Source organism: Phodopus roborovskii, unplaced genomic scaffold (assembly GCF_943737965.1).
Source record: "Phodopus roborovskii unplaced genomic scaffold, PHOROB, whole genome shotgun sequence".
Classification (NCBI taxonomy): domain Eukaryota; kingdom Metazoa; phylum Chordata; class Mammalia; order Rodentia; family Cricetidae; genus Phodopus; species Phodopus roborovskii.
Genome location: NW_026126480.1, coordinates 56,950,259 through 56,972,774, shown reverse-complemented (window position 1 = coordinate 56,972,774; position 22,516 = coordinate 56,950,259). Strand labels below are relative to the sequence as shown.

The 22,516-nt window shown below is 44.9% G+C and overlaps 1 protein-coding gene across 3 annotated transcripts; it reads right to left on the bottom strand.

Annotated features, from left to right (window-relative positions):
• Positions 1 to 366: 366 nt before the first annotated feature.
• Positions 367 to 22,412, bottom strand: Ganab (glucosidase II alpha subunit). Of its 3 annotated transcripts, none has more exons than XM_051193898.1 (25): positions 22,290 to 22,412; positions 17,421 to 17,525; positions 17,165 to 17,273; positions 13,857 to 13,984; positions 10,552 to 10,731; positions 10,040 to 10,105; positions 9,021 to 9,094; positions 8,747 to 8,830; positions 8,564 to 8,660; positions 8,143 to 8,323; positions 7,480 to 7,633; positions 6,849 to 7,084; positions 6,630 to 6,756; positions 6,434 to 6,513; positions 6,057 to 6,200; positions 5,837 to 5,933; positions 4,899 to 5,000; positions 4,519 to 4,762; positions 2,913 to 2,977; positions 2,505 to 2,581; positions 2,346 to 2,420; positions 2,026 to 2,139; positions 1,796 to 1,908; positions 1,562 to 1,662; positions 367 to 1,442 (listed from the first exon to the last, which is right to left on the bottom strand). In XM_051193898.1, the coding sequence occupies exons 1-25, from the start codon at positions 22,325 to 22,327 to the stop codon at positions 1,333 to 1,335; spliced, it is 2,901 nt and encodes a 966-aa protein (XP_051049855.1). In that variant the 5' UTR covers positions 22,328 to 22,412; the 3' UTR covers positions 367 to 1,332. The 3 variants fall into 3 exon arrangements, with proteins under 3 accessions (XP_051049855.1, XP_051049857.1, XP_051049856.1); XM_051193900.1 differs by lacking the exon at positions 22,290 to 22,412 and adding an exon at positions 19,870 to 19,966; XM_051193899.1 differs by lacking the exon at positions 10,040 to 10,105 and having other exon boundaries at positions 22,290 to 22,411.
• Between the last annotated feature and the right edge of the window lie 104 nt (positions 22,413 to 22,516).

Genomic DNA, 22,516 nt, shown 5'->3' with positions numbered 1-22,516 from the left:
TCAGGTACCATCCTTTCTTTTTTTAAACCAGGCCTCTCATTGGGCTAGAACTTACCAAGTAGGCTAGGCAAGCTGGCCTTAGCCTGAAGGATCCAACTGCCTCCACCTCCCCAGCCAGCACTGGGATTACAAATGGTGCTATGCCACCACACTCAGCTTTTTTCACAATGGGCCTGTGAATTGTGAGGCAAAGCAATTTCTGACTGATCTACTTCTTAAGACTCTTGTCTAAAGTACTGGCATCTACCAAGCTAAGGAAGCCTCATGCTTGCTCATTTTGCTAGAATGAAACAGTTTATGAAGATTAAAATGGAAGGCCACTATCCTCTGAGTATTTCAGTTTACAACTATAATTCAGACACCTAATTGTTATTTATGGTTTATCTTTTTATTGTTTCTCTTTTTATCAAAACCTGTCACAGTTGGGAACCTAGAGGAAGTAAAAAAAAAATTCCCACAAATATTTCTCCTGGTTCCTGAGTCCTCCCTCAACCCCCACCCCTTCCCAGGGCTTGAAGCCATCTGTGGATACACATGATCATCTCCCCCCACCCTCAGCCTTCTTCCCAGCAATAAATACAGGTGACCGTGATTCAGTGAAACCACAACTCATTTCTCTATCTTGAGTGTCCCAAAGGGACCAGACGGGGCAAAAGAAATTTAATGACCACCCCCTCTTAACTGTGTGGAAGTTTCTCCCTCAAGGGATGGGAGAAACGCAGCAGCTCTGGAAAGAAACAGGGAAGAAAAGATTGAGATGAAAAGGAAGAGGATATTCTCCAGCAACCTGAATCTTGATCCATTTGTCCCTCAACAGGTAAGGGATGATCCCAGTGTGTCAGTGAAACGGAGAAAGATGAGGTTTGGGAGGGCAGATCCAGGGCAGAAGGAATGAAAAAGGTATGCAGTTGGAAAACAAGAGAACAAGGAAGATAAAAAGGAACCCTAAAAGTCACTGCCTCTGTCTTCTTCCAAGAACTGGCATCAACATAAGAGGCAGAAATAGAAAGGGTCTGAGGAAAAGCCAGGGGCCCTGAGGAAGGGAAAGAGAAAGTCAAGGCCCCGTGGGACTTCACAAATGAGTGTGCTCCAGTTACAGCAACAGGATACTGGGAATGAGAGGAAGGGCTTGGAAACACACAAGAGGAAAGACTAGGTCACAAGACGAATTCAGAGCCCTAGGACAGCCCTGTTATCCTGTCCAGATGTTGGCTGAATCTGAGTCTTGGGATCAGAAAGGTGAACTCTTAAGTAGGGCCAAACTCCAAGGCAAAAGGAAAGGTAACTCAAGACCACCACACCCTCCTCCCAACTCAGAACAAGTTCCTTGGGTTATTGAAGATGAATACTCCAGTCAGATGCCACATTGATGCCAGGTTTGCGCACTATCAACACAGAGGTCTCAGGGTCATGTTGGAAGGACAGGCGACTTTCAGGGGACCCTATGGAAGAAAGACAAGCACCACAGTCAGCAATAGGCTACTTCCCCATTGAAGGCTCCGATTCTGTCAACACTGCTTTTGCTTCTCTTTCCCCATCCCAAGGCCGACCTATCACTAACCTTTGGTCTGAAGCACTACAGCTGCTGGTTTTCCAGCCCCCATTATGACTACTCGCTCGATCCAGACAGGTGTCTCAAGGTGGCCTTTGGGGTCTGCTGAACTGGAGACAATAAAAGCAAATGCCAATTGGAGAAGTTGTCAGGAAGATTATTCAAAGCAAAGTAAAAAGATCAGAAAAGCAGAATGAACCTCAGCATCCCTGAAGCCCACACTCATGTGGAGGGTACCCATACCTAGAGACAAGTGTATTGCCAGAGAACGTGAACTGACGAAGCAGGAACTCATGGCGAGTCTGATAGTTAAACGAGTGTCCATCATCTAGAAAGAGCTCTCCTTGGGCTGTACCCTGAGCAGAAAGAGAGGTGAGAACTTAAGCCAAAGAGGGAGTGAAGGACACATCCCAGGGGACTGAGTTCTAGAGCACAGACAGATTGCTGAAGTAGTTGACCCCCTGGAGACTCACCTGGGCACTGAGAGCAACAAAGAGAGTGAGAGGATCATCTTTCATACAGTCTGAAGAACGCCGCATGCGCATCCATCGAGGTACAATTGTCCCACCACGTTGGAACACAGGGATCTAAAGCAAAAGTACTGGAGTGAAGCACTACTCCTTTAGGCCTTTCAGCATATTCTGCTCTTGCTCTCTCTTTTAGGCCTCCAAGGTTACTTGGACCTCAAATTACACATTTTCTCCCCTTCTGGAAATATACAAGCAAACACATTTTCTCCCCTTCTGGAAATATACAAACAAACAGGGGAGAGCAGCTAAACAGGCATACTCACACTGTTCAAAGTTACCGGCAGGTACAGGGTCTGGGGACTGTGATGCTTCTGATAGCTTTGAATGTCATACCACACCTGTGGATGACAAGATACTAGATCACTTAATGCACAGGGGTTTCATCCTGTTTGCTTCTTTGCCTACAACATTCTATAACTGACCTCTCCTTGGCCAGGCAGATAGACCTGCACACCATGGGCCCCAGCATCAGATACAGGGTGAATCAGGAGTGCATCCCCTAAAACACACAAGAATTAACATGGAACTGAGGTCATGAGCTGCCAGTCTAGGAACATTAAAGCATCTTTCTAAGTCCAGCCACAGTTACTCCACAGTTACTTTCTTAGACCTTCACACATACACATACACAAATTCTTCTTTTTTAGAGGGAGGGGGATTCAAGATAGGGTTTCTGTGTAGCCTTGGCTGTCCTGTATCTCAAACTCAGAAATCTGTCTGCCTCTGCCTCCAAAGGGCTAGGTAGGGTTAAAGGCATGTACCACCACCTCCACCCAGTCACAAATTCTTCTTAAACCCAACCCACTACCAAAAGTCCTCCCATTTCTCACCAAGCAGGAACTGATCCTCTATACTGAAGGTAGTCACATCCTGAGGATAGTGTACCCAGAGGGGCCTAGGAAAGAAGCAAGACAGGAAAGGAAGATATTATCTTCTCAGACAGAGGTCAAAGACACTCCTCCAAGAACTAGCAATAAGAACCACTCTGGTAGCTGGGCGGTGGTGGCACACACCTTTAACCCCAGCACTTGGTAGGGAGGCAGAGGTAGGAGGATGTCTGAGTTCTCGGCAAGCCTGGTCTACAGAGAGTTCCAGGGCAGTCTCCAAAGCTACAGGGAAACCCTGTCTTCCCTGCCTTGAAGAAAATAAATAAATAACTAGTGGGGGAGACTGGGTAGTGGTGGTACTTGCAGGGAGAGGCAGGCAGATCTCAGCCTGGTCTACAGAGCAAGTTCTAGGTCAGCCAAGACTGTGTTATATATACACACATACCCCGTCTCAAACAAACAATCAAGAGAAGAATCACACTGGGCAGAGAAGCCCAGGGGCCTTCAGCCAATTGACGGCTCCTGCCATACCACTCCACGTTGTCTGGCCATTTTACTTCTCTCACTTCCCAAGTGCCTCTCTTCTCCGCCTTTTAGTGGCCTCCTGAGACACGTCAGTGACACCTAACTGGCGAGGCCCTCTAGAATCTTCCATTCACAATGTCCCTCTTGTCTGCTGGTTCCTTCCCAAGCCCACTGAATTACTTTATTTTTTTCTGACTTGTTTTACTTCAGAATTTTGGCACCTGCAGTGTCCTTTCTGTAAGATGTTCTTCCTTGAGAAGACAAACATCTGCCTCTGCCATTGCAGAGGCTCGTCTTTACATGGATGGCTATTTCCTCAAGAAGGCCTTTTGTGACCACCTTAATCCTACTACCTCATTTTACTAACTTCTGTCAAATAACATCACTACTGACAGTTTTCTTCAGATGTACCATAATTCACTTACTCCCCTTAGTCTTCCCTTGATTCTCTTTAATAAGACAGGGCCTTGCTATGCAGCACAAGCTGGTGAACTCTCGTTCCTCCTACCTTAGCCTCTTATACCACAAGTCCAGGCTTTTCTATTCTTTTTTCTTAAAGATTTGTTTATTTTACTATATATTTAGTGTTCTACCTGTACATATGCCTGTAGGGCAGAAAAGGGCATCAGATCTCATTGTGGAAGGTTATAAACCATCATGAGGTTGCCGGGAATTGAACTCGGGACCTCTGGAAGAACAGCTAGTGCTCTTAACCTCAGCCATCTCTCCAGCCCTTTTTCTTTTTTTTTATTACAATTTTTGATGGGACGGAGGGTCACATGTCTGTGATGAAACTCAGTTCCCTATATTTGATGGCAAGTGCTTTTACCCACTGAACCATTTCATTAGCCTGTTTCTTTTTCTTTTGGTGGCAATGGGGACTGACTGAACCCATGGCCTTGTGCGTACCAGGCAAATACTCTACCACTGAATTACATCCTCAGATCTCCCTTCCATATTTCATATTCAAATCAGATCTCACAAACAAGGTCCGGGAAAGAGAAAGAGGCACAGACACACAAACCAGACCTCGCTATCTCTCAGCCACTTTGCCTGAGTCCACACAACCCACTGAATAATTTACCTCATAACAGGAATCCCTTCCTGGTGAGCTTGATAGAAGAGGGTATACCAGAAGGGGAGCAAGGAGTATCGCTGAAACAAGGCATCTCGGATTACATCTCGATATTGAGACGGTAACAGCCATGGTTCTCGCCGCCCAGTATCCAAGTGGGCATGAGCCCGAAAGAATGGCTGGTAGGCACCCATTTGGTACCAGCGCACAAGCAGCTCTGGTTCTGGGTTCTTAAAGAAGCCACCCACATCCGCTGGGAAAGGAGAAGGAGCAGGTTGCAAATGGGCAAGTAAGAGGTACTGGCAGTCATCCATATAAATATTCTAGTCTTTGCTCATGCCCTGGTCCTGTGACTTTATCCCAATAAAAAAACCAATTTCTCCTCTTACCACCACAGAAGGAAAGTCCCACCAGCGCCATGCTGAGACACATAGGAATAGAAATCTTCAAATGTTCCCATTCTGCAGTGTTGTCCCCTGTCCACAAAGCTCCTGAGGAAACAGCCAGGAGGGAAGCAGCTTGACAAAGAGCAAGGGCTCAGCCTTTAGACAGGTGTCCTCTGACCTGCTACATTTGCATGATATTAAAGTTAAACATTACTCCTTTACTTTTTTTGGTTCTAGGAACTGAGCAAAGGCTTTGCATAAACTAGGGGGTGCTCTCCCTCCAATCCTGTCAGAACTCTTAAATGAGGACTAGACATCCCATTCACTCTCTGGATCCTCAAGTACACAGCTGGTGATGGGAGATGTCATTCTGTAAAGATATTTCTCTTATTTGTTAATGAATAAAGCACTGTTGGCCAATAGGAAAGCAAGATAGGCGGGACTAGGAGACAAGGAGTATTCAAGGAAGTAGTAAGGAGGAGTCAGCATGGAGAGACTGGAGAGAGAAGAACCGCCGGCCCCCTCTCTCCAGTAAGATGAGACCACATGAAAATACTTAGATTAATAGAAATGGGTTAATAATTAAGACACAGCTAGCTGATAAGAAACTAGTACCTGGCCAACAGCTTTATATCAAATGCAGAGTCTCTCGGTGTGTTATTTGGGGTTGGCACCGCGGTGGGTCCAGACTGGTGGGGGAAAAACCTACTCCTAACAAGCTGGAGAATGTACTATGCAGTTCTCCAGAGACATGGCTCCTCTGATCTGGCCTTCATACTTTTTGTGTTACAGCTTTATTTTTTGCTTATTTTTCCCTTGAGACAGAGTCATAGTTAACTCCAAGTGGCCTAGACCATCTAGTCCGTCCAGGTAGCCCTACAACTAAAGTGCTGGGGTTTCAAACATTTGCACAGCTGCCACAACTCTTCTCCAAGTCTTACCAAAGCGCTGGGAGCCTGCGAAGAAAGCCCTACTCAGGACAAATGGACGTTCTATGCCACCAGAGCGCTGTATTAGCCCATCAGCAGTTGCCATGTGCTGGGTAGAAAGACAAGAAAGAGAATGAACAAATGTCACCTGTCACCTGGTGAAAACTAGACAGCCTCATGTTTAAGCACTGTTCCCCCTTTGTCTACCAACTTTCCTCTCTCAGTCCCTTACCACATATAAGCCATAGATGTTATGGATATCCCGGTTCTCCCAGCCGCCATAATGCACAGCATCCTTCAGCATGGTGACCTCAGGACCATTGAATACAGACGGTTCATTCATGTCATTCCAGACAAAAAGGTTGGGAGCTGAACCCTGAGAACACAGGTACCAAGTATGTACACAAAAGAGGAAAGGAAGAAGACAAACACTGTCAGACAGAAAGCATCTAGAAATCCAGAACCATGTATTTTTCAGAAACTTCCAAGATCTTCAAGTCCCCATGAAAAGTATAGGCCCAACAAAAGCAATGGTATTGTACCGAACAAAAAGGCTTACTCACGAAGGAAGGGAGGAAAGACAGAAGGTACGGGGACAGTCTTTCTTACCTCATAATTGTCAAAGCTGAACATGTTAGCCCACCAGGCCCTCATCCTTGGATTAGTGAAGTCAGGGTAACCAGCTGAGCCTGAAACACAAAAACAGCAGCTGTAAGTATCCAGAGGCAAAAGCAAAACATAACAAAATAATCCTACTTCCTTGGCTTTCCCATAGTCTCTCCCCTTCAATTCTTCGCCTTCTTACCTGGCCAGCACCAGCCCTCATAATCAGAGCCATCCCGAGTTTTAACATACAGCCCAAGGTTTCGCAGTTCTTCATGAACCCGGTAGCTAGAGTCTACCTTGATGTGAGGGTCTACAATGGCCACCAGCTAAGCGCAAAGAAGAAAAATGGAAATGGTTGGGACTACCATGTCTCTACCTTACTATGAAAAGACCAAACACAGCTGCAGGCCATGCTTACCTTCCTTCTCTTGGAAGCCAAGTGTTCAAGCATTTTAAGAGGCTGAGGAAAGCGGGTGGGGTCCCAAGTGAAGTACCGCTTGCCATCAGCATGCTCAATGTCCAACCATATGACATCACAGGGCATGTTGTGATCATCAAAACCCTGATCTACTTCTAAAACATCAGCCTCATCCCGGTAGTTCCAGCGGCTCTGGTGGTAGCCAAGGGAGAAGAGAGGAGGCAATGCCTGGGTCCCTGCAAGTTCATCAAAAGATGGTTACAAGCTAAAGAAATGGCTTGAAGGTTAAGAGCACTTGCCATTCTTCCAGAGGACTCAAATTTAGGCTCACAGCAACAATGGCAAGCAGCTCACAAACACCTGTAACTTCAGCTCCAGGTGCTTTCTTCTGGCCTCTGAGAGAGCTCTCAAATACACATGGCATGCATGCATGCACACACACAAACAAGGGAAGAAGAAAAGGACACAGTCACAAAGGGGATCAGATTAATCCTGATTATAAAGTAGAGGGACTAAAATGAAGGCAGGGGAGAAACCCAGGATGAGTGAGAATTTCTGAAATAGCACTAACTTAACTTCTCAAGAAGAGAAAAATGAGGCTATTGGCTGGCAGAGTGGAAACATCACCTACCTGTAAGACTAGCATACTGCCTGAAGACATCAAAAACTGAAGGCCCAAGCATCAGGAAAACATCAATAATGCCACTCTCTGACATCCAACGAATATCTGTCTGTGGAGTCTCCCCAGATCCCTGCAGGTAATCCAGCATTTTCCCAAACAGGGTCTATGGTGGAGACAAATGGAAATCAGCTTTTGATTGCCAACTTGATACAAAAGCAGCAATTTTCTCCTGAGTGTTCACAGAGCTGGCTCCTAACACCTTACTGTGTGGTCTGAGAGTAAAGGATCATCCCCTCCAAGAGGCTTTCATGGACCACTCTCTAAAGCAGCTCCGTCCCCTCCACCATTGACTGCCTTGGTATTGCCATTTACCTCTCCTGAAGCCCTTGCCATGTAATCTACTGATACCCGTCTTCCCTGAAATTGGGGATCTTTTTAATCTCAGTAAATAATATAACCCCTATACCCACAGTGTCCCTACAGAATGGACAGTGTAATCTTCTCAGGCCAGAGAGGGCAACGACTTTGATTAACATGAGTATTATCTGGCAATGACTAAGGACCATCTCCCAAATAAGCTGTGCCACTAACATTTTTACACTCACATTCTAGCATCCCTGTCTTAAAACCTGGCAGACTTTTACCACATCTCTCCCCACGCTATGCTCTTACCTTTCCAGCAGTGTTGGAGGATACATCAACCCATGTCTCAGCAGCATTAAGCCAAAAGATGCCCAAGTCTCGATGAGGATTGTGTGCCAAGAGCACAGGCACAGACCCATATAGCGCCATAGGGTTGTAAAGTTCATACTGGAACACATCCAAATTGAACAGACGGTACGGCTCACCACCCCTGGTGGCAGACAGACAGACAGACTTAGGCTAATGACTGGCCAGAATGTGATAATATGCAAATGCCACCCCACAGACATAGTTGAGAAAAGAACAGACTTGTTCTTTCAAAGAACCTTATAATCCAGAAGGTAACCCAAGAAGGGAGTAATGCTTATGTAGAATATGCAACTGAATGAGCAAGTCCCCAAGCCCTGGATGCCTCCTTCTTCAACCACCCCAGTGTTACTACTGGACTCACTCAGTGACCTTCAGTCTCAGGCTGTCTGCATGCTCGGGAATCCCATACACATGTTCCATTCCTGGCAGAGAGAAGTCCAAACCTATAGACGTGGGTCCTAAGAGAAAAGCAAAGGCTGGTTTACAGAATTTCTGCTTGGCAAAATGTCCCGTGCCACTACCCAGGCCTTTCCCAGACCCTCACCATAGGGCTTGCTGTCAGTATGAGTTTTGAATGTCTCCTCCCAGGCTCCTGGCTCATCTCTCTCAGTCTTCTCCTGGGCCTCCTCTGGCTGTTTTTTAAAAGAAAAAAAAAAAAAAAAGAAAATGAAAAGACTGGTACCCGATCATGCAGCAGTTATCTCTTCCCACTCTCATGTTCTGCACGCCTCATCCTTCAGGCTCAATTTTCCTGTGGGCCTTTACTCAGCAGCTTCCCAGGCAGTCCTGAACCCCATTCCAACCACCCACCACTCAACTTGCCTTGTCACCATCCCCAGGTGTGGCCTCAGGCTGGGCTCCATTGCCTTCAGCTGGGTCTTTTGATTCTTGCCTGGAAGGTAGGAGAGCTGTCTGCTCCAATCCAGAGCGGGCAGGGATGAGGGGCTGATGGAAGGAGGGGTGAGGGAATAGAGAGCCAAGGGTCCAAAGGAATGAAAGCACTGGAGGAAGGGACTGAATGTTAAAGCTCAGGAAGGGACCCCAATGGGCAGGACAGGGGGAAGAACTGACAAGAAAATGAGGAGTAAATGCTAGCAGGAAGTGCCTTTTATACACAAGCCCAAATCAGCAGCCTCTGTTGTATCTAGAAGAGACAGGAAGGGTGGTCGAGTAGCCTAGATTCTAAATGCCAATCCTGGCTCTGATGCCTTCATAGAGAAAAACCTGACCTTTCCTGATCAGGCTTTACACAAAGGCAAATTGGTCAGACCATAAAAAGCCTCTCCAGATACACTCTGGGACTCCAAAAGATGTTACCAAAGAATGTTTTTCAAGGTAGCCCACCCAGCACTCAGGAGATAGAGGCAAGTGGATCTCTAAGTTCGAGGCCAGCCTGGTCTACAGAGTGAGTTCCAGGACAGCCAGGGATACACAGAGAGACCCTATCTCAAATAAATAAACAACAACAACAACAAAAAAAAATGAACAACAACAAAAAAAGAATGCTTTTCAAGAGCAGCTGGGAAACAGTTCTCTTCAAGATCTCAAATGTATTCCAAGTTAGAACAAGGAACCCCAGTAAAACAGAAAACCCCTCTACCCCTTGGCAAAGCAGTAAGTTTCCTACATTCCTTAAGGACTTCCAGCACTCATCTTCCTCCCAGAGAATTCCCAGCCAGGGGAAACACCAAACAAGGACCCAAATGCCAAGAGTATGGAAAGAACAGATGGCAAAGGGGAGGGAGTGGAAAGGTCTGGGGCAACTTCCCCAGAGGGCCAGAGTGAGGGGCAGGGAAGGGAAGAGGAACAGATACAGTACCAGTGGCCATGGATTTACCTAGAGAAAAGGCTCTTGATCTTATCCCACATGCTACCGAGCGTGAGACTAACTTTATCCGAGAAACTGGGGCAGGAGATGAGTAGGGAAAGGGGAAGGAGGCACAAAACCAACACAAAAACAGAAACATAAAAGTGAGTTTCAGTAGACAAACTTCTGGAGATGGGGGAAAAAGAAACCATAAATAAATAAATAATAAATAGGAAGAAAATAAACTAGGGCAATGTGATGACATGAGAAGGGACAGGAAAGAGCAGATCCAGGCAGACCTCCCAGAGGAGGTGCCCGTGCACAGCTCAGGGACAAAAATAACTGCCTCCTGATGTGTACAAGAAACAGGAAACTGCAACCCAGGTCTGCTTTTTACCCTCTCCAATGGATGGGGTCTCCCACCCTCCTGCCCCTATCTGGCTGTTCTGCTCCCAGTCCCTTCCCAAGAATACAATACCAAATCCTGTAACATTCCTGGGACTACCACAATAAATTCCCTGAAGTCCCCACCCTGTACTCACGGGACCCTGGGTGCCCTCTGGTGCTCAAAAGCCATTAGTCCTCGGGCATTGACACTGAGCAGAAGGCTTCGATCCTCTAGCAGGTCAAGGCGGAACGGCCGAGCTGTCAAAATGATTTTGTAGGGTCCCTCAGCCACTGTTAGCTCAACACTGTTGTCATCGTGACCAGAGACTGAAAGCCTGGAAAAGGTCAAAGGGGATGTATGACTAAGAAAAGGGCTAAGAGACCTGCTATAGGTGTCAGGTTCAGGAGAAAAAACAAACTTATTAGAGCCTTTTTCTCTTTGAACATGTTTGGGGATTGGCAAGATGACCCAGCAGATAAAGCCTGATGACCTGAGTTCAAGTTCCAAAGACCTACACTGTGGAAGAGAATCAGTCCTCCACATTGTCCTCTGACCTTTACGTACATGGTACAATGCACACCATCCACACACACTTGCAGGTATACACCAAAAAATAATAAAAGCTCTCTTTTTTTGGTATGTTTTATTTATTTTGTGGGGTCAAGGTAACATGTACCACAGTGAACATGTAGAGGTCAGAGGAGTAAGACGTTTGGGAGGCTGTTCTCTCCTTTTCTCATGTTGAGTGGAAGAGATTCAACTTAAATCCTTAGGCTTGGCCAACAGTGCCGTTCCCTACTGAGCTATCCTACTGGCCCCAAAATAAATAAGTCCTGAGACAGGATATGGTGGCACACATCTGTAACCCAGCACTTGGGAGGCAGAGACAGGACTGTCTCAAGTCTAAAGCCACCATGGTCTGTAGCATGTTCCATGCAAGCCAGAGCACAGTAAGATCCTCGCTCAAAGAAAATGTAAAGGCTGAAGAGACAACAGGGGCGATGGTCAGGGCGCACACCTGTAGTCCCAGCACTCGGGAGGCAGAGGCAGGAGGATCTCAGTGAGTTCAAGACCAGCCTGCGCTACAGTACGAGTTCCAGGACAGGCTCCAAAGCTACAGAGAAACCCTGTCTCAGAAAAAAAGAAAAAAAAAAAAAAAAAAAACCCAGCAGCATCTATTAACTGTAGCTAGGGACTCCATTATGACATCCCATACAGACATATGCATTCTTGTCAGAAACACTGGTGCACACCCTTAAATTCAGCAGAATTAATTACCTTATTTAATTAATTATAGTCAAACTCTGAGTTTGAAGCCAGCCTGATCTATGCAATAAATTCTAGGACAGCTAGACCTACACACTAAGAACCTGCCCCCCACAAAAAAAAGAACATCTTTCTTTACAAGGTAAACAAATTTTTTCTTTTCGTTTTTGATTCATGTTTATGTCTTTTAGTTTAAAAGAAAGGTTTCAAAAAAAAAAAAAAAAGAAAGAAAAAAAAGAAAGGTTTCACTTTATAGCCTAAGCCAGCCTCTAATATCTGTGTTAAAGAGATTCTCCTACCTCAGCCTCTCAAGTAGTCAGGATTATAGATGCAACCACCATGCCTGGATGAGAAAGTTGTTTTTTCTATAATGCTAGAAATTGAACCGAGGGCCTCTGGCATACCACACAAATATTCTACCACTGACCCACATCCACAGCCCAACAAAATAGTACATGCTAATACCCAAGGTAGAAAACCGACAGACACATTAGCCTGACAATATTAACACTAAAAGTTGTATCCATCAAAAGGTACATTCAGGGCCATCAAGAACATTCAAAATCTGAAAAATTGTCTCAATCCAGAGAAATCTATAGATATGACAACTGAATGCTGTATGGCATCTTGGTTTGAGAGCAGAAATAGTTTACTAGGCAAAACCTAAAGAAATCTAAATAAACATGGACTGTGGTTAACAGTACAATGCTGCCAATTCACTCAGGAAGATAAATTACAGTAATGGTAGCAAGCCCACAAACTGTGTGTAGGATACATAGAAAGTCATCCCTTCAACTTTACTATGAATCTAAAACAGACTCCAAATTACAAAGTGTATGTACAACTGTTGTAATGAACACTGATATGTTCGGCCTTGCACATGTTAAACAAGTGTCCTACCAAAGAGCTAAAAGCTCCCCAGCCTAAGTATTTTCATTTGCTTTTCTACAATAATTTAAGCACAGAGACTAACAAAGTACTATATAATTGAGTTACATCCTTAATCTCAAGCTGCTTTTCTCCCCTCAAAGATTTATTTATTTATTATGTATACAACAATTCTGCCTCCATGTAATCCTCCAAGCCAGAAGGCGGCACCAAATCTCATTATAGATGGGAACTGAACTCAGGACCTCTGAAAGAGCAGTCAGTGCTCTTAACCTCTGAGCCATCTCTCCAGCCCATTTTCTTTTTTCTCTAATGACAACTTCAGTAAATTAAAAGGTTACAACCTGGAAAAAGGTACCGACAACATATAAATGGTAAAAACTTAAGATTAACAAATTCTCTAAGCCAGTAAGGATAAAACACAAAAGAGATGAACTGGGGTAAGCTGTTACTTATTATCTCACAGAATAGTAAACCCAAAGACAACACATAAGCAGGGAATGAAGCTCCGTTGGCAAAGTGCTTGCCTCACAACCAAGAAGAACAGAGTATAATCCCCCAGAATCCACATATAAATGCCAATACTAGAGAAGCAGAGACAGGTGGATGCCTGGGGATTGCTAGCCAGCCAGCCTAACCTAATTTATAAGTTCCAGGCCAATGAGAGATAAATATTGTTCCAGAGGTTGTTTTCTGGCCACATACCCCCATATATACATCCACCTGTACACACAGTCACATAAAAGAAAACCAAACAACATACAAGGATGTTCCGTGTCATTAATAAACTGGGAAAGAGCAGGTTATTGTGTGGTAGCTTGTGTCTTAAAATACCAGTCCTCGAGAGACTGAAGCCACTAGTAGGACTAAGTAAGGGAGTCTGAAGGCAAGTGCAATCTACATACTGCATTTCAGGCAAACCTGAGTTATAGAATGAGATCCTGTGTGTGTGGGGGAGGGGGGGCAGATGCAGAAGAGACCTGGAATCTAAACATATGAATAAATATAAAATGTTTGAGCAATTGCATTCTAAACATTGAAAAAAAAGAGGGGAAGGAAACCTGGCAAACAACAAAGATGTGTGATCTGTGGATTGCTTGCTTACTTTTAACACCTAGGTCTGACTGGAAAACAAAACGCTACCTGATTGCTGGGTAAAATGAACTGAAACAGAAGGAAGAGAAGCTAGAAAGACTGGAGAGTGTGAGGCGCAATCAACTATTTCTCTGAGGAAAGAAAGTTACCAAAGGCTCATCAGGAAGGCAAAGGATACCCAGGCATATATCCTTCTCAGGAAAAATTTACCGAGATGTGGGAGGATCAGTCACCAAAATATCTTGCACTCGGTATCGGGGCCTCCTGGGCTCTAGCTCATCAATCCTGATCCGAGTCATATTCTTCTGAAGGCCCTGGAGCTCCAGCACAAGCAACACCTGCAGAAATAGAAACCTGAATCTGGATAAACAAAACAGACCACACCACAAAAACCCTCTGAACGAGCCCTCTCTCTCTGAAATGTCTCTTCTCAGATTTTTGCCTACTGCTCTGATTTGAAACTAAAATGCACATTTTAGGTTTCTTTACTTTTATGTGTAAGACTGTTTTGCCTGAATGTATGTACACCATGTGCCTGCCTGGTGTCCATAGGTGAGAAGAAGGCAATGGTGCCTGGAACTGGAGTTGTAGATATTTTGTGAGCCACCATGTGGGTGCTGAAGTTCAAATCTGGGTCCTTTTTAAGAGGAGCAGGTGAAACCCAAGTGTAGTGGCACACATTTTTAATCCTAGCACTTGAGAGGCAGAGTCAGAAGGATCTTTGAGTTTAAGACCAGTCTGGTCTACAGAGTTCCAGGTCAGTCAGGGAGGGATACATAGAGAAACCTGGGCTCAAAACACAAACAAACAGAAAAAGCAACAGGTGCTTTAAACTGCTCAGCCCTCACTCCAGTTCTTGTTACTTGTTTTTGAGAACAGATCTCACTATGTAACCCAGCTGTCCTGGAATTCATGCCTCTGCCTCTTGGGATTAAGTGTGCACCACCATGCCTGCTAGCTTTTGATGTTTTGAAGCAGGACCTCATTTAACTCATGCTGGTTTTCGGCTTACTATGCAACTGACTGGTGTTGTCCTTTATCTCCTGATCCTCCTACCTCTGTCACCCAAGTGTTGAGATTACAGCCATGTGCCACCACACTCAGCTATAGTTTCTTATACTATGGTTGCAACCCTTATGACACTGTATAACTGAATGTGAAGATCATAAAAAAAATAACAAAAATAACTGCTATCTCAATAAGTACTGGAAAAAATTAATTCAGAATCAAACATGGAGTAGGAATACAGATGAGCTGGTAGTGTATTTGCCTAGCTAAAGGTTAGCACAGTATAAAACCTGCTATGGTGCAGACTCCTCTAATTCCAGTCAGGAAATGAAATCAGGAAGATCAGAAATTCAAGGTCATTTTTTGCTACAAAGCCAGTAGGAAGCTAGCCTGAACTACCAGATAAGTCTCAAAAATAAACAAAATCAGCCAGGCAATGGTGGCACATGCCCAACACTCAGGAGGTAGAGGCAGAGGCAGGTAAATATCTGTGTTCAAGGCCAGCTTGGTCTACAGACTGAGTTCCAGGACATCCAGGACTGTTATACAGAGAAACTCAGTCTCAAAAAAAAAAAAAAAAAAAAACTAAATAAATAAAAACAATCAAACTCATAATGAACCTTTTTTTTTTCCTACCTGTGGTTACCTACATTCCATCACCTCACTTCATGGAAGCCTCGGTTTTCAACACACAACATGCACTTTGCACTTTTCATGCCATCATGGCACACTACATCAATGAACACTGCATACAACACTTTGGCTCACATTTGAGATATTGTGTGTTATTTGTGGTATTTTTATTATACATACAAAGCTTTCTGCTCTTATAAAAAATAAGACAGCTTACATTTTAAAAGTTACCAAGTACAGTGGCAAAGTCCTTTAATTCTAACACTTGGGAGGTAGAAGCGGCAAGATCTCCCTAAATCCAAGGCCAGTTAGAGCTATATGAGACCCAGAATGAATGAATGAAGGAAGGAAGGAAGGAAGGAAGGAAGGAAGGAAGGAAGGAACGAACAAACAAACAAACAAACGAATTAACAAACACTATATGATTTGCTGGCTTGAGATTTTAGCATCATAAAAAATGTGATGTCTGGGGCTGGAGAGATGGCTCAGTGGTTAAGAGCACTGGCTGTTCCTCCAAAGGTCCTGAGTTCAATTCAGCAACCATATGCTGGCTCAAAACCATCAATAATAGGATCTGATGCCCTCTTCTAACATATAAAGTTGATAGAGCACTCACATACATAAAACAAATAAATCATAAAAAGAAAAGGTAATGTCCAGGACAGCCAGGGCTATATAATAAAACCCTGTCTTGGAAAAATAAAAAAGTAATGAATTTTGGCTTGGGATTAGGACAATTTCTAATGATTTCTGAAGTATGTCTCTAGCCATACACCTGCCATTTTGTACTAGGTAGTATTTTGTTTTGTTTTTTTTGTTTGTTTGTTTTATTTGAGACAGGGTTTCTCTGTGGCTTTGGAGGCTGTCCTGGAACTAGCTCTAGTAGACCAGGCTGATCTCGAACTCACAAAGATCTGCCTGCCTCTGCCTCCCGAGTGCTGGGATTAAAGGTGTGCACCACCACCGCCTGCTAGGTATTATTTTTATGAAGTGGAATTCTCAGCTCTGAAAGGCCCTGAAGTTACTCAGAATACCTCAGTACTATGTATATCACACAAGACTGAAGCCTTCATATAAAGACAAACAAGCAAATCACCTCATTAGAATACAACTTTGCTTCATCTTTAACAAACTGTAAAACTGCTGGGCAGTGGTGGAACACACCTTTAATCCCAGCACTCAGGAGGCAGAGGCAGGCAGATCTCTGTGAGTTTAAGGCCAGCCTGGTCTACAGAGTGAGTTCCAGGTCAGCCATGGCTACATAAAAAAAAAAAACCTGAAATCCAGTCTGGAAACACCCATACACATACAGGAAAAAAAGGGAAGGAAGGGAGGGAGGGAGGGAGGGAGGGAGAGAAGGAGGGAGGGTGCCAAATAACTGTTGTAAAATAAATGTATGGTTTACTTAATATCTGGCTTGTGCACACATATTGTCTAAACACAACATTCCTTCCTCCCTTCCACTCTCCCTCCCTCTCTCTCCTTCCTCTCTCCACTATAAAAATTTCTTGTAAATGGAATACGTTTATGAAGCCTTGGCCCTGAAAAATCTGAAATCAGATTTCTTCAAGATCAAGTCTTGGGGCCAAAATTATGGCTCATTTGTTAAGAGATCTAGATGCTTTTGCAAAGGACCTGGGTTTGATCTCAATGCCCACATGCAGGCTTGCAATGGTCAACTACTCCAGTCCCAGTAGATCCAACATACTCTTACAGCCTCCATGGGGACTGTACACACATTGGACACAGACATACATGACGGCAAAACACTAATACACAGAAAAAAATTCAAAAGTACAAGACATTGATTACAAGTTACTCTTCCCAAGTTACCACCCATTTCCCCATCCCTACCAGCCTTTCTTGTTTTGCCTGACCTTGGTGACTTCATGCATCAGATGGACTGTGAGAGCATCAGGACCAAGCTGAAGTGTGTCCAGTAAGGCACGGTAAGGAGAGAGTCCTGGCCGAATGCTTCTCTGCCGTCTGCCAAGTGCAACAGTTAGAAATTGAGATTAGAGGGCATCTCATTGTCCTTAGGTGCCTCTACTTACCATTCCTTCCTTATACTACCCACCTGACACACACCGTTCCCACATACCCACTTTTCATTCACCTCTTCCAAAAACGTACTTGCAAAAGGAACTCTCATCACAGGTCTTAAAGTTGCTTCTATCCACAGCAAGGGTAATCCCCAGACAGACCCCTAAGCATGCCAGTATCAAACTTAACCAAGACCTATGGGAAAAAAGGACAAGGGGAGACCAGTTAACCATCACCTTAAAAGATAGCTCACCAAAGGAAATCACATTAAACGGGAAAAAGCAAAAGTAGACAAAGGACGAAATCAGTCCTGAGTCCAGCTTAGTGGCACATGTCTTTAATACTAGCCCTCAGAAGGCAGAGGAGTGTAGATTTCTGAGTTCAAGGTCAGCATGGTCTACATAGCAAATCCCAGGCCAGCCAGGACTAGAAAAACTGTCTCAGAAAAAAAAATTTTTAAAGAAAAAGAAAAGTCACCAGGCAATGGTGGCACATGCCTTTAACTCCAGGACTCAAAAGGCAGAGGCAAGTGAATCTATGAGTTTGAGGCAGCCTGAGCAAGTTCCAGGACAGTCAGGGATATACAGAGAAACCCTGTCTTGGAAGAAAGAAAAAAAGTGAGGAAAAAAAAGATAAGATAGAGAAAGGGAGGAGGGGAGGAGGGAGATGGGGATGGGAGGAAGGGAGGGAGGGAGGGAGAGAGGGATGGATGAAAGGAGGGGGAGGGAGGGAGGGATGGATGGAAGGAGGGAGAGGGAGGGAGGGAGGGAAGAAAAAATAGCCCTGAAGGGATGGGTCATTCACACTATCCCTTCAAAAGGCAAAGCAAGTAGACAAAGCATCTGTGGCCTTCAAAGGCTCCAGGACTGACTGCAGTTACATCAGCCTCTCAGAAGGAAGAAGCAGTAACAATCAATCCCAGAGGAAATGGTCATACCATGTGTGTACATCAGAGCAACAAAACAAACTCTATCTTTCAGGGGAAAGCATCAGATAGAGGCAGAGCTAAAACATCAAGAGCTATACCCTGTCTGCTGGTCACAATTCCTAAAGTCCTAGCTCCCCTGGGACACTAGGCATCCAGCCCCTTTGATGTACAACTCTACATCTTCAAAACAAATAACCATCACTACCTAAGGCTAAAAAGATTAACAGCTGAAAACTGCTGAGCCCTAATGAACCCAAAGGGCCTACCTAACTGATAAATCCCTAGCTTTCAAATGACTGGAACTTTTAAATCGATACCTTAGTATCACCTTCAGAGAATAAACTGACCTAAAACAGGGTCTATTTAAGCTCCCTATGGCATGGTGTATGTTCATAGCCCACAACTCCCTGGGAGGCTAGGGCAGGGTTAGAAATCATTTGTGCAAAGGAGACTAATCTGATCACCAGAGTGAGAACCTATCTCAAAAATCATAATCTGATGGGCAATGGTGGCATACAACTTTAATCCCAGTACTCGGAGGCAGAGAAAGGCAGACCTAGTCTACAAAGCAAGTTCCAGGACAGGCAAGGCTGCTACACAAAGAAGCCCTGTCTCAAAAAGAAGCAAAAGATGGAAAAAAAAAAAAAAAAATCATACACAAATAAATACCTTCTAACTCTAATAGAGTAACTAGGGTTCAAAACTACTTTAGCTAGGCAGTGGTGGCACATGCCTTTAGTATCAGCACTTGTTCGGCAGAGACAGGCAGATCTCTGTGAGTTCAAAGCCAGCTTGGTCTACAAAGTGAGTTCCAGGACAGGTTCTAAAGCAATACAGAGAAACCCTGTCTCGAAAAACCAAACCAGGGAGGGAGAGGGAGAGGGGGAGGGAGAGGGAGAGGGGGAGGGGGAGGGAGAGGGAGAGGGAGAGGGAGAGGGAGAGGGAGAGGGAGAGGTTAGAGGGAGAGGGAGAGGCCACTTCTTTACATGCATTTTCTTTCACTGTTTTTCTTAGTCTGTGTTAGGTTTGGTTTGTTTGTTTGTTTCATATGGGTGCATCATCTATGATCTTTGAACAGCTAATGAGGGGTGAAAATGGGCTTAAGCTCAGTCTCACATGACTCTAAGGCCATGGTTCCTACAAGACAGCACACTAACCGCTGGCAAACAGATCAGACCCACTACCCTGAAAAGCCTCCTATCAAGGTTGCCTCTCCCACAGGGTGCTGTCAAATGGAAAGACAATAGCTTCATTTAAATAAACCAGCTAGAGAGACTAGAGAGACAGCTAGAGAGGCTAGAGGGCTAGAGAGACAGCTCAATGTTAAGAGCACTGGCTGCTATTCTAAATGACCACCCACATGGCAGCTCATAACCTTTGGTAATTTATTTCGTGGAATCCAATACTCTCTTGTGGCATCAGACACACACACTGGGGCATAGACATGCACACAGCCCCCCCCCCAAAAAAAAAACCCTCATACACACAAAAAAACAGTAATAAATTTTAAGTTAGCTTGAACAATATATTCAACAACTAAATGAATCCTACATAAGAACTCTCAGATTTTAGTGTCTATTAATATGTAAGTCAGGCAGTAGTGGTGCACACCTTTAATTCCAATACTTGAAAGGCAGAAGTAGGAAGATCTCTGAGTTCAAGACCAGTCTGGTCTACAGAGTAAGTTGCAGGATTGCCAGGGCTACACAGAGAAACCCTTCCCCTGAAAAAAGAAAGAAAAAACAAAAATAACTAGCTAAGTATGGTGGTATAGACCTGTAATCCCAATATTTGGGTGGCAGAAGCAGAAAGATAGGAGTTCAAAGTCACCCTTAGCTACATAGTAAATCTGAAGGCTAGACTGGACTATGTAAAACCCTGTCTTGAAAATAAGACAAAAAACATTTGCTATGTTTATTAGACAAATACTACCAAACCCTGGACCAGAGATTTATTTACCTTTGGTCAGTGTTAAAGACTGAACCCAGGATCTCACTCATGGCAACAAACATCCAGGTACATCCCTAGCCTCTAATATCAGCCTTTTAAACAAATTCTGTCAGTGACTATGATGTAAGCAATACAGGAACACACTTAGAATTATTCCATGGGGAGGGTAGAGGAAACTCACAAGATGGCTTAGCAGATAAGGGGACTTGCTGGCAAGTGTAATGACTTAAGCTTAATTATCCAGGACCCACATGGTGGAGAGAACCAACTCATTACATTTACATACATGTGTAGAATAAATGCACATACATATGCACAAGCACACACACAGGCAAAATAAATTAAAAAAAAAAACTTATTTTTAAAAGGGGGTTGAAGCAAAGCATAGTGCTGCACATCTTTAATCTCAGTACTTGGGAGGCAGAGGCAGGCAAATCTCTTCTGAATATAAAGCCAGCCCGGTCTACTAAGACAGCTACAGACCAGCCAAGGGTAGATGACAATACCCTGTCTCAGAAAATAAATGCATAAAAGAGGTAGGGGCAGGGCAGCAGTGAAGACGTGGTTCTTCTAGGCAATGAAACCAACACAGGGCCTATCATACTCAGTTGTCCAGCTTCCATATCTACCTGGAAGAAAATTACCAAGCCCTGGTTGATCCCCAAAGTCACCAAAATAAAATTCTGAAAAGGATCAGTTAACAAAGAAAGCTCTCTAGAAGAAAAAAAAAAAAAAATGGAAGGCTGGCTGGCAGCCACCAGTAGTGAAAAAAGCCATCCAGAAGTGAGGAAACACTAGGAAATGGTGAAGTAGGCCGAGCAGGAGCAAGCACTCAGTAAAACAAGCAGAAGAAATGCCACAGAAATCCTAACCACAAGGCACATATACAGCCCTGGTCCTGAGGAGTGGCTGCTCCAGGAAACTGGGAGACTGTCCCTGCCTGTGTCTGTCCACCAGCCCCAAATAGCAGTAGTGAGCAGTTTAGCAATCAAGTACTCCCTAGAACCCTATCTTCAACTCAATAAAATAGGTTTGGGAAGATGTCCATAAGGATATGATTTCTAAAGAATATTTCCAGCTATGACTTGTTGGCTCTATGAATTCAGGGATGCCTTAAGCAGCCCCAAACAAGAGGTGTTCACAAGCTAGAAGTCAGGAATGAGCTTAGGGTAAGTCCACCTGTTTATTGGAGAACTAAGTTTATGACTGATTCACCCTTTTTACATTGCCTCTTCCCAACCCATTACATCCGTTAGGTGTACCGTGCTTTGCCACGCTGATGTGTTTCCAACCTTATTTTCGGTTCTAGAAAAACTCCAGAGCGCAGACCAAACCATTCCATTACATGTTGTGTTTGAGCAACATTATCCATGCAGACTGTGAACGTATTCCTGCCCCAGCCATGCCCACCAAACGAGCATTAACGAAACTGGTCAGGGCTGGTGAGGAGGGTAAGAAGGTAATACAGGACGACCTGGCCACCGCTATGCTTCCAGCCTAAAAGGGGAGCAGTGTGGCAACAGGCTGCTTTATCACAGGCCGGGATGCACTTCGTCCCTCTACCTGCCTCGACGGCCCTGAGCAGCTCAGGAAGGAGGTGGAAGAATTGACCATTGCGAGTCGCCAAAGGAGAGGGGGCGGCTGGGAGAGGTCAAGGCGGAAGAGAACACCCAGCTTCAGACTTTTTTTCTTTTTCTTTTGGTATTTCCGAGACAGGGTTTCTCTGTGTAGCCCTGGTTGTCCTGGAACTTTCTCTGTATACCAGGCTGGCCTCCAACTCACAGAGATCCACCTGTCTCTGCCTCAGCCTCCCGAGTGGGATCAAAGGCATGTGCCACCATCGCCCCGCAGCTTCAGCCTTTCTAAGCCACCCGGCGAGATCCAGTAGCACCACAGACAAGGGCCGCAGCGATTTGCGAATCCGCCGCTGGAGGCTCAAGCCTGAGGCCGCCACCACGGGGACAAAGAGCCCCTGCGAGGCCAGGAGTAGCAGGGTGACCGGAAGGCATAGAGAAAAGAGCAAATGGGGCTCGGGGGATCTAAGGGCGTCCGGGAGCGCCCCCGGATTCCGGGCTCCTCACCGCCTCCTACGCGCCGACACTGCCGCTACCGCCGCCATCTTGTACCGGGTTTGCTCCTTGACCCGAACCTACCCGCCCCTAAGCACGTTGAGCCACGTACCCTAGTCCCCGCCTCTTCCGGCCTTCCGATTGGCCCGGCCAAAGCGCGGCCGGACGTCTATGCCATTGGCCCAGCGGGTTCTAAATTATGGATGGGGCGTGGCTTGGCGTCCCCGCCTCTGCGTTCT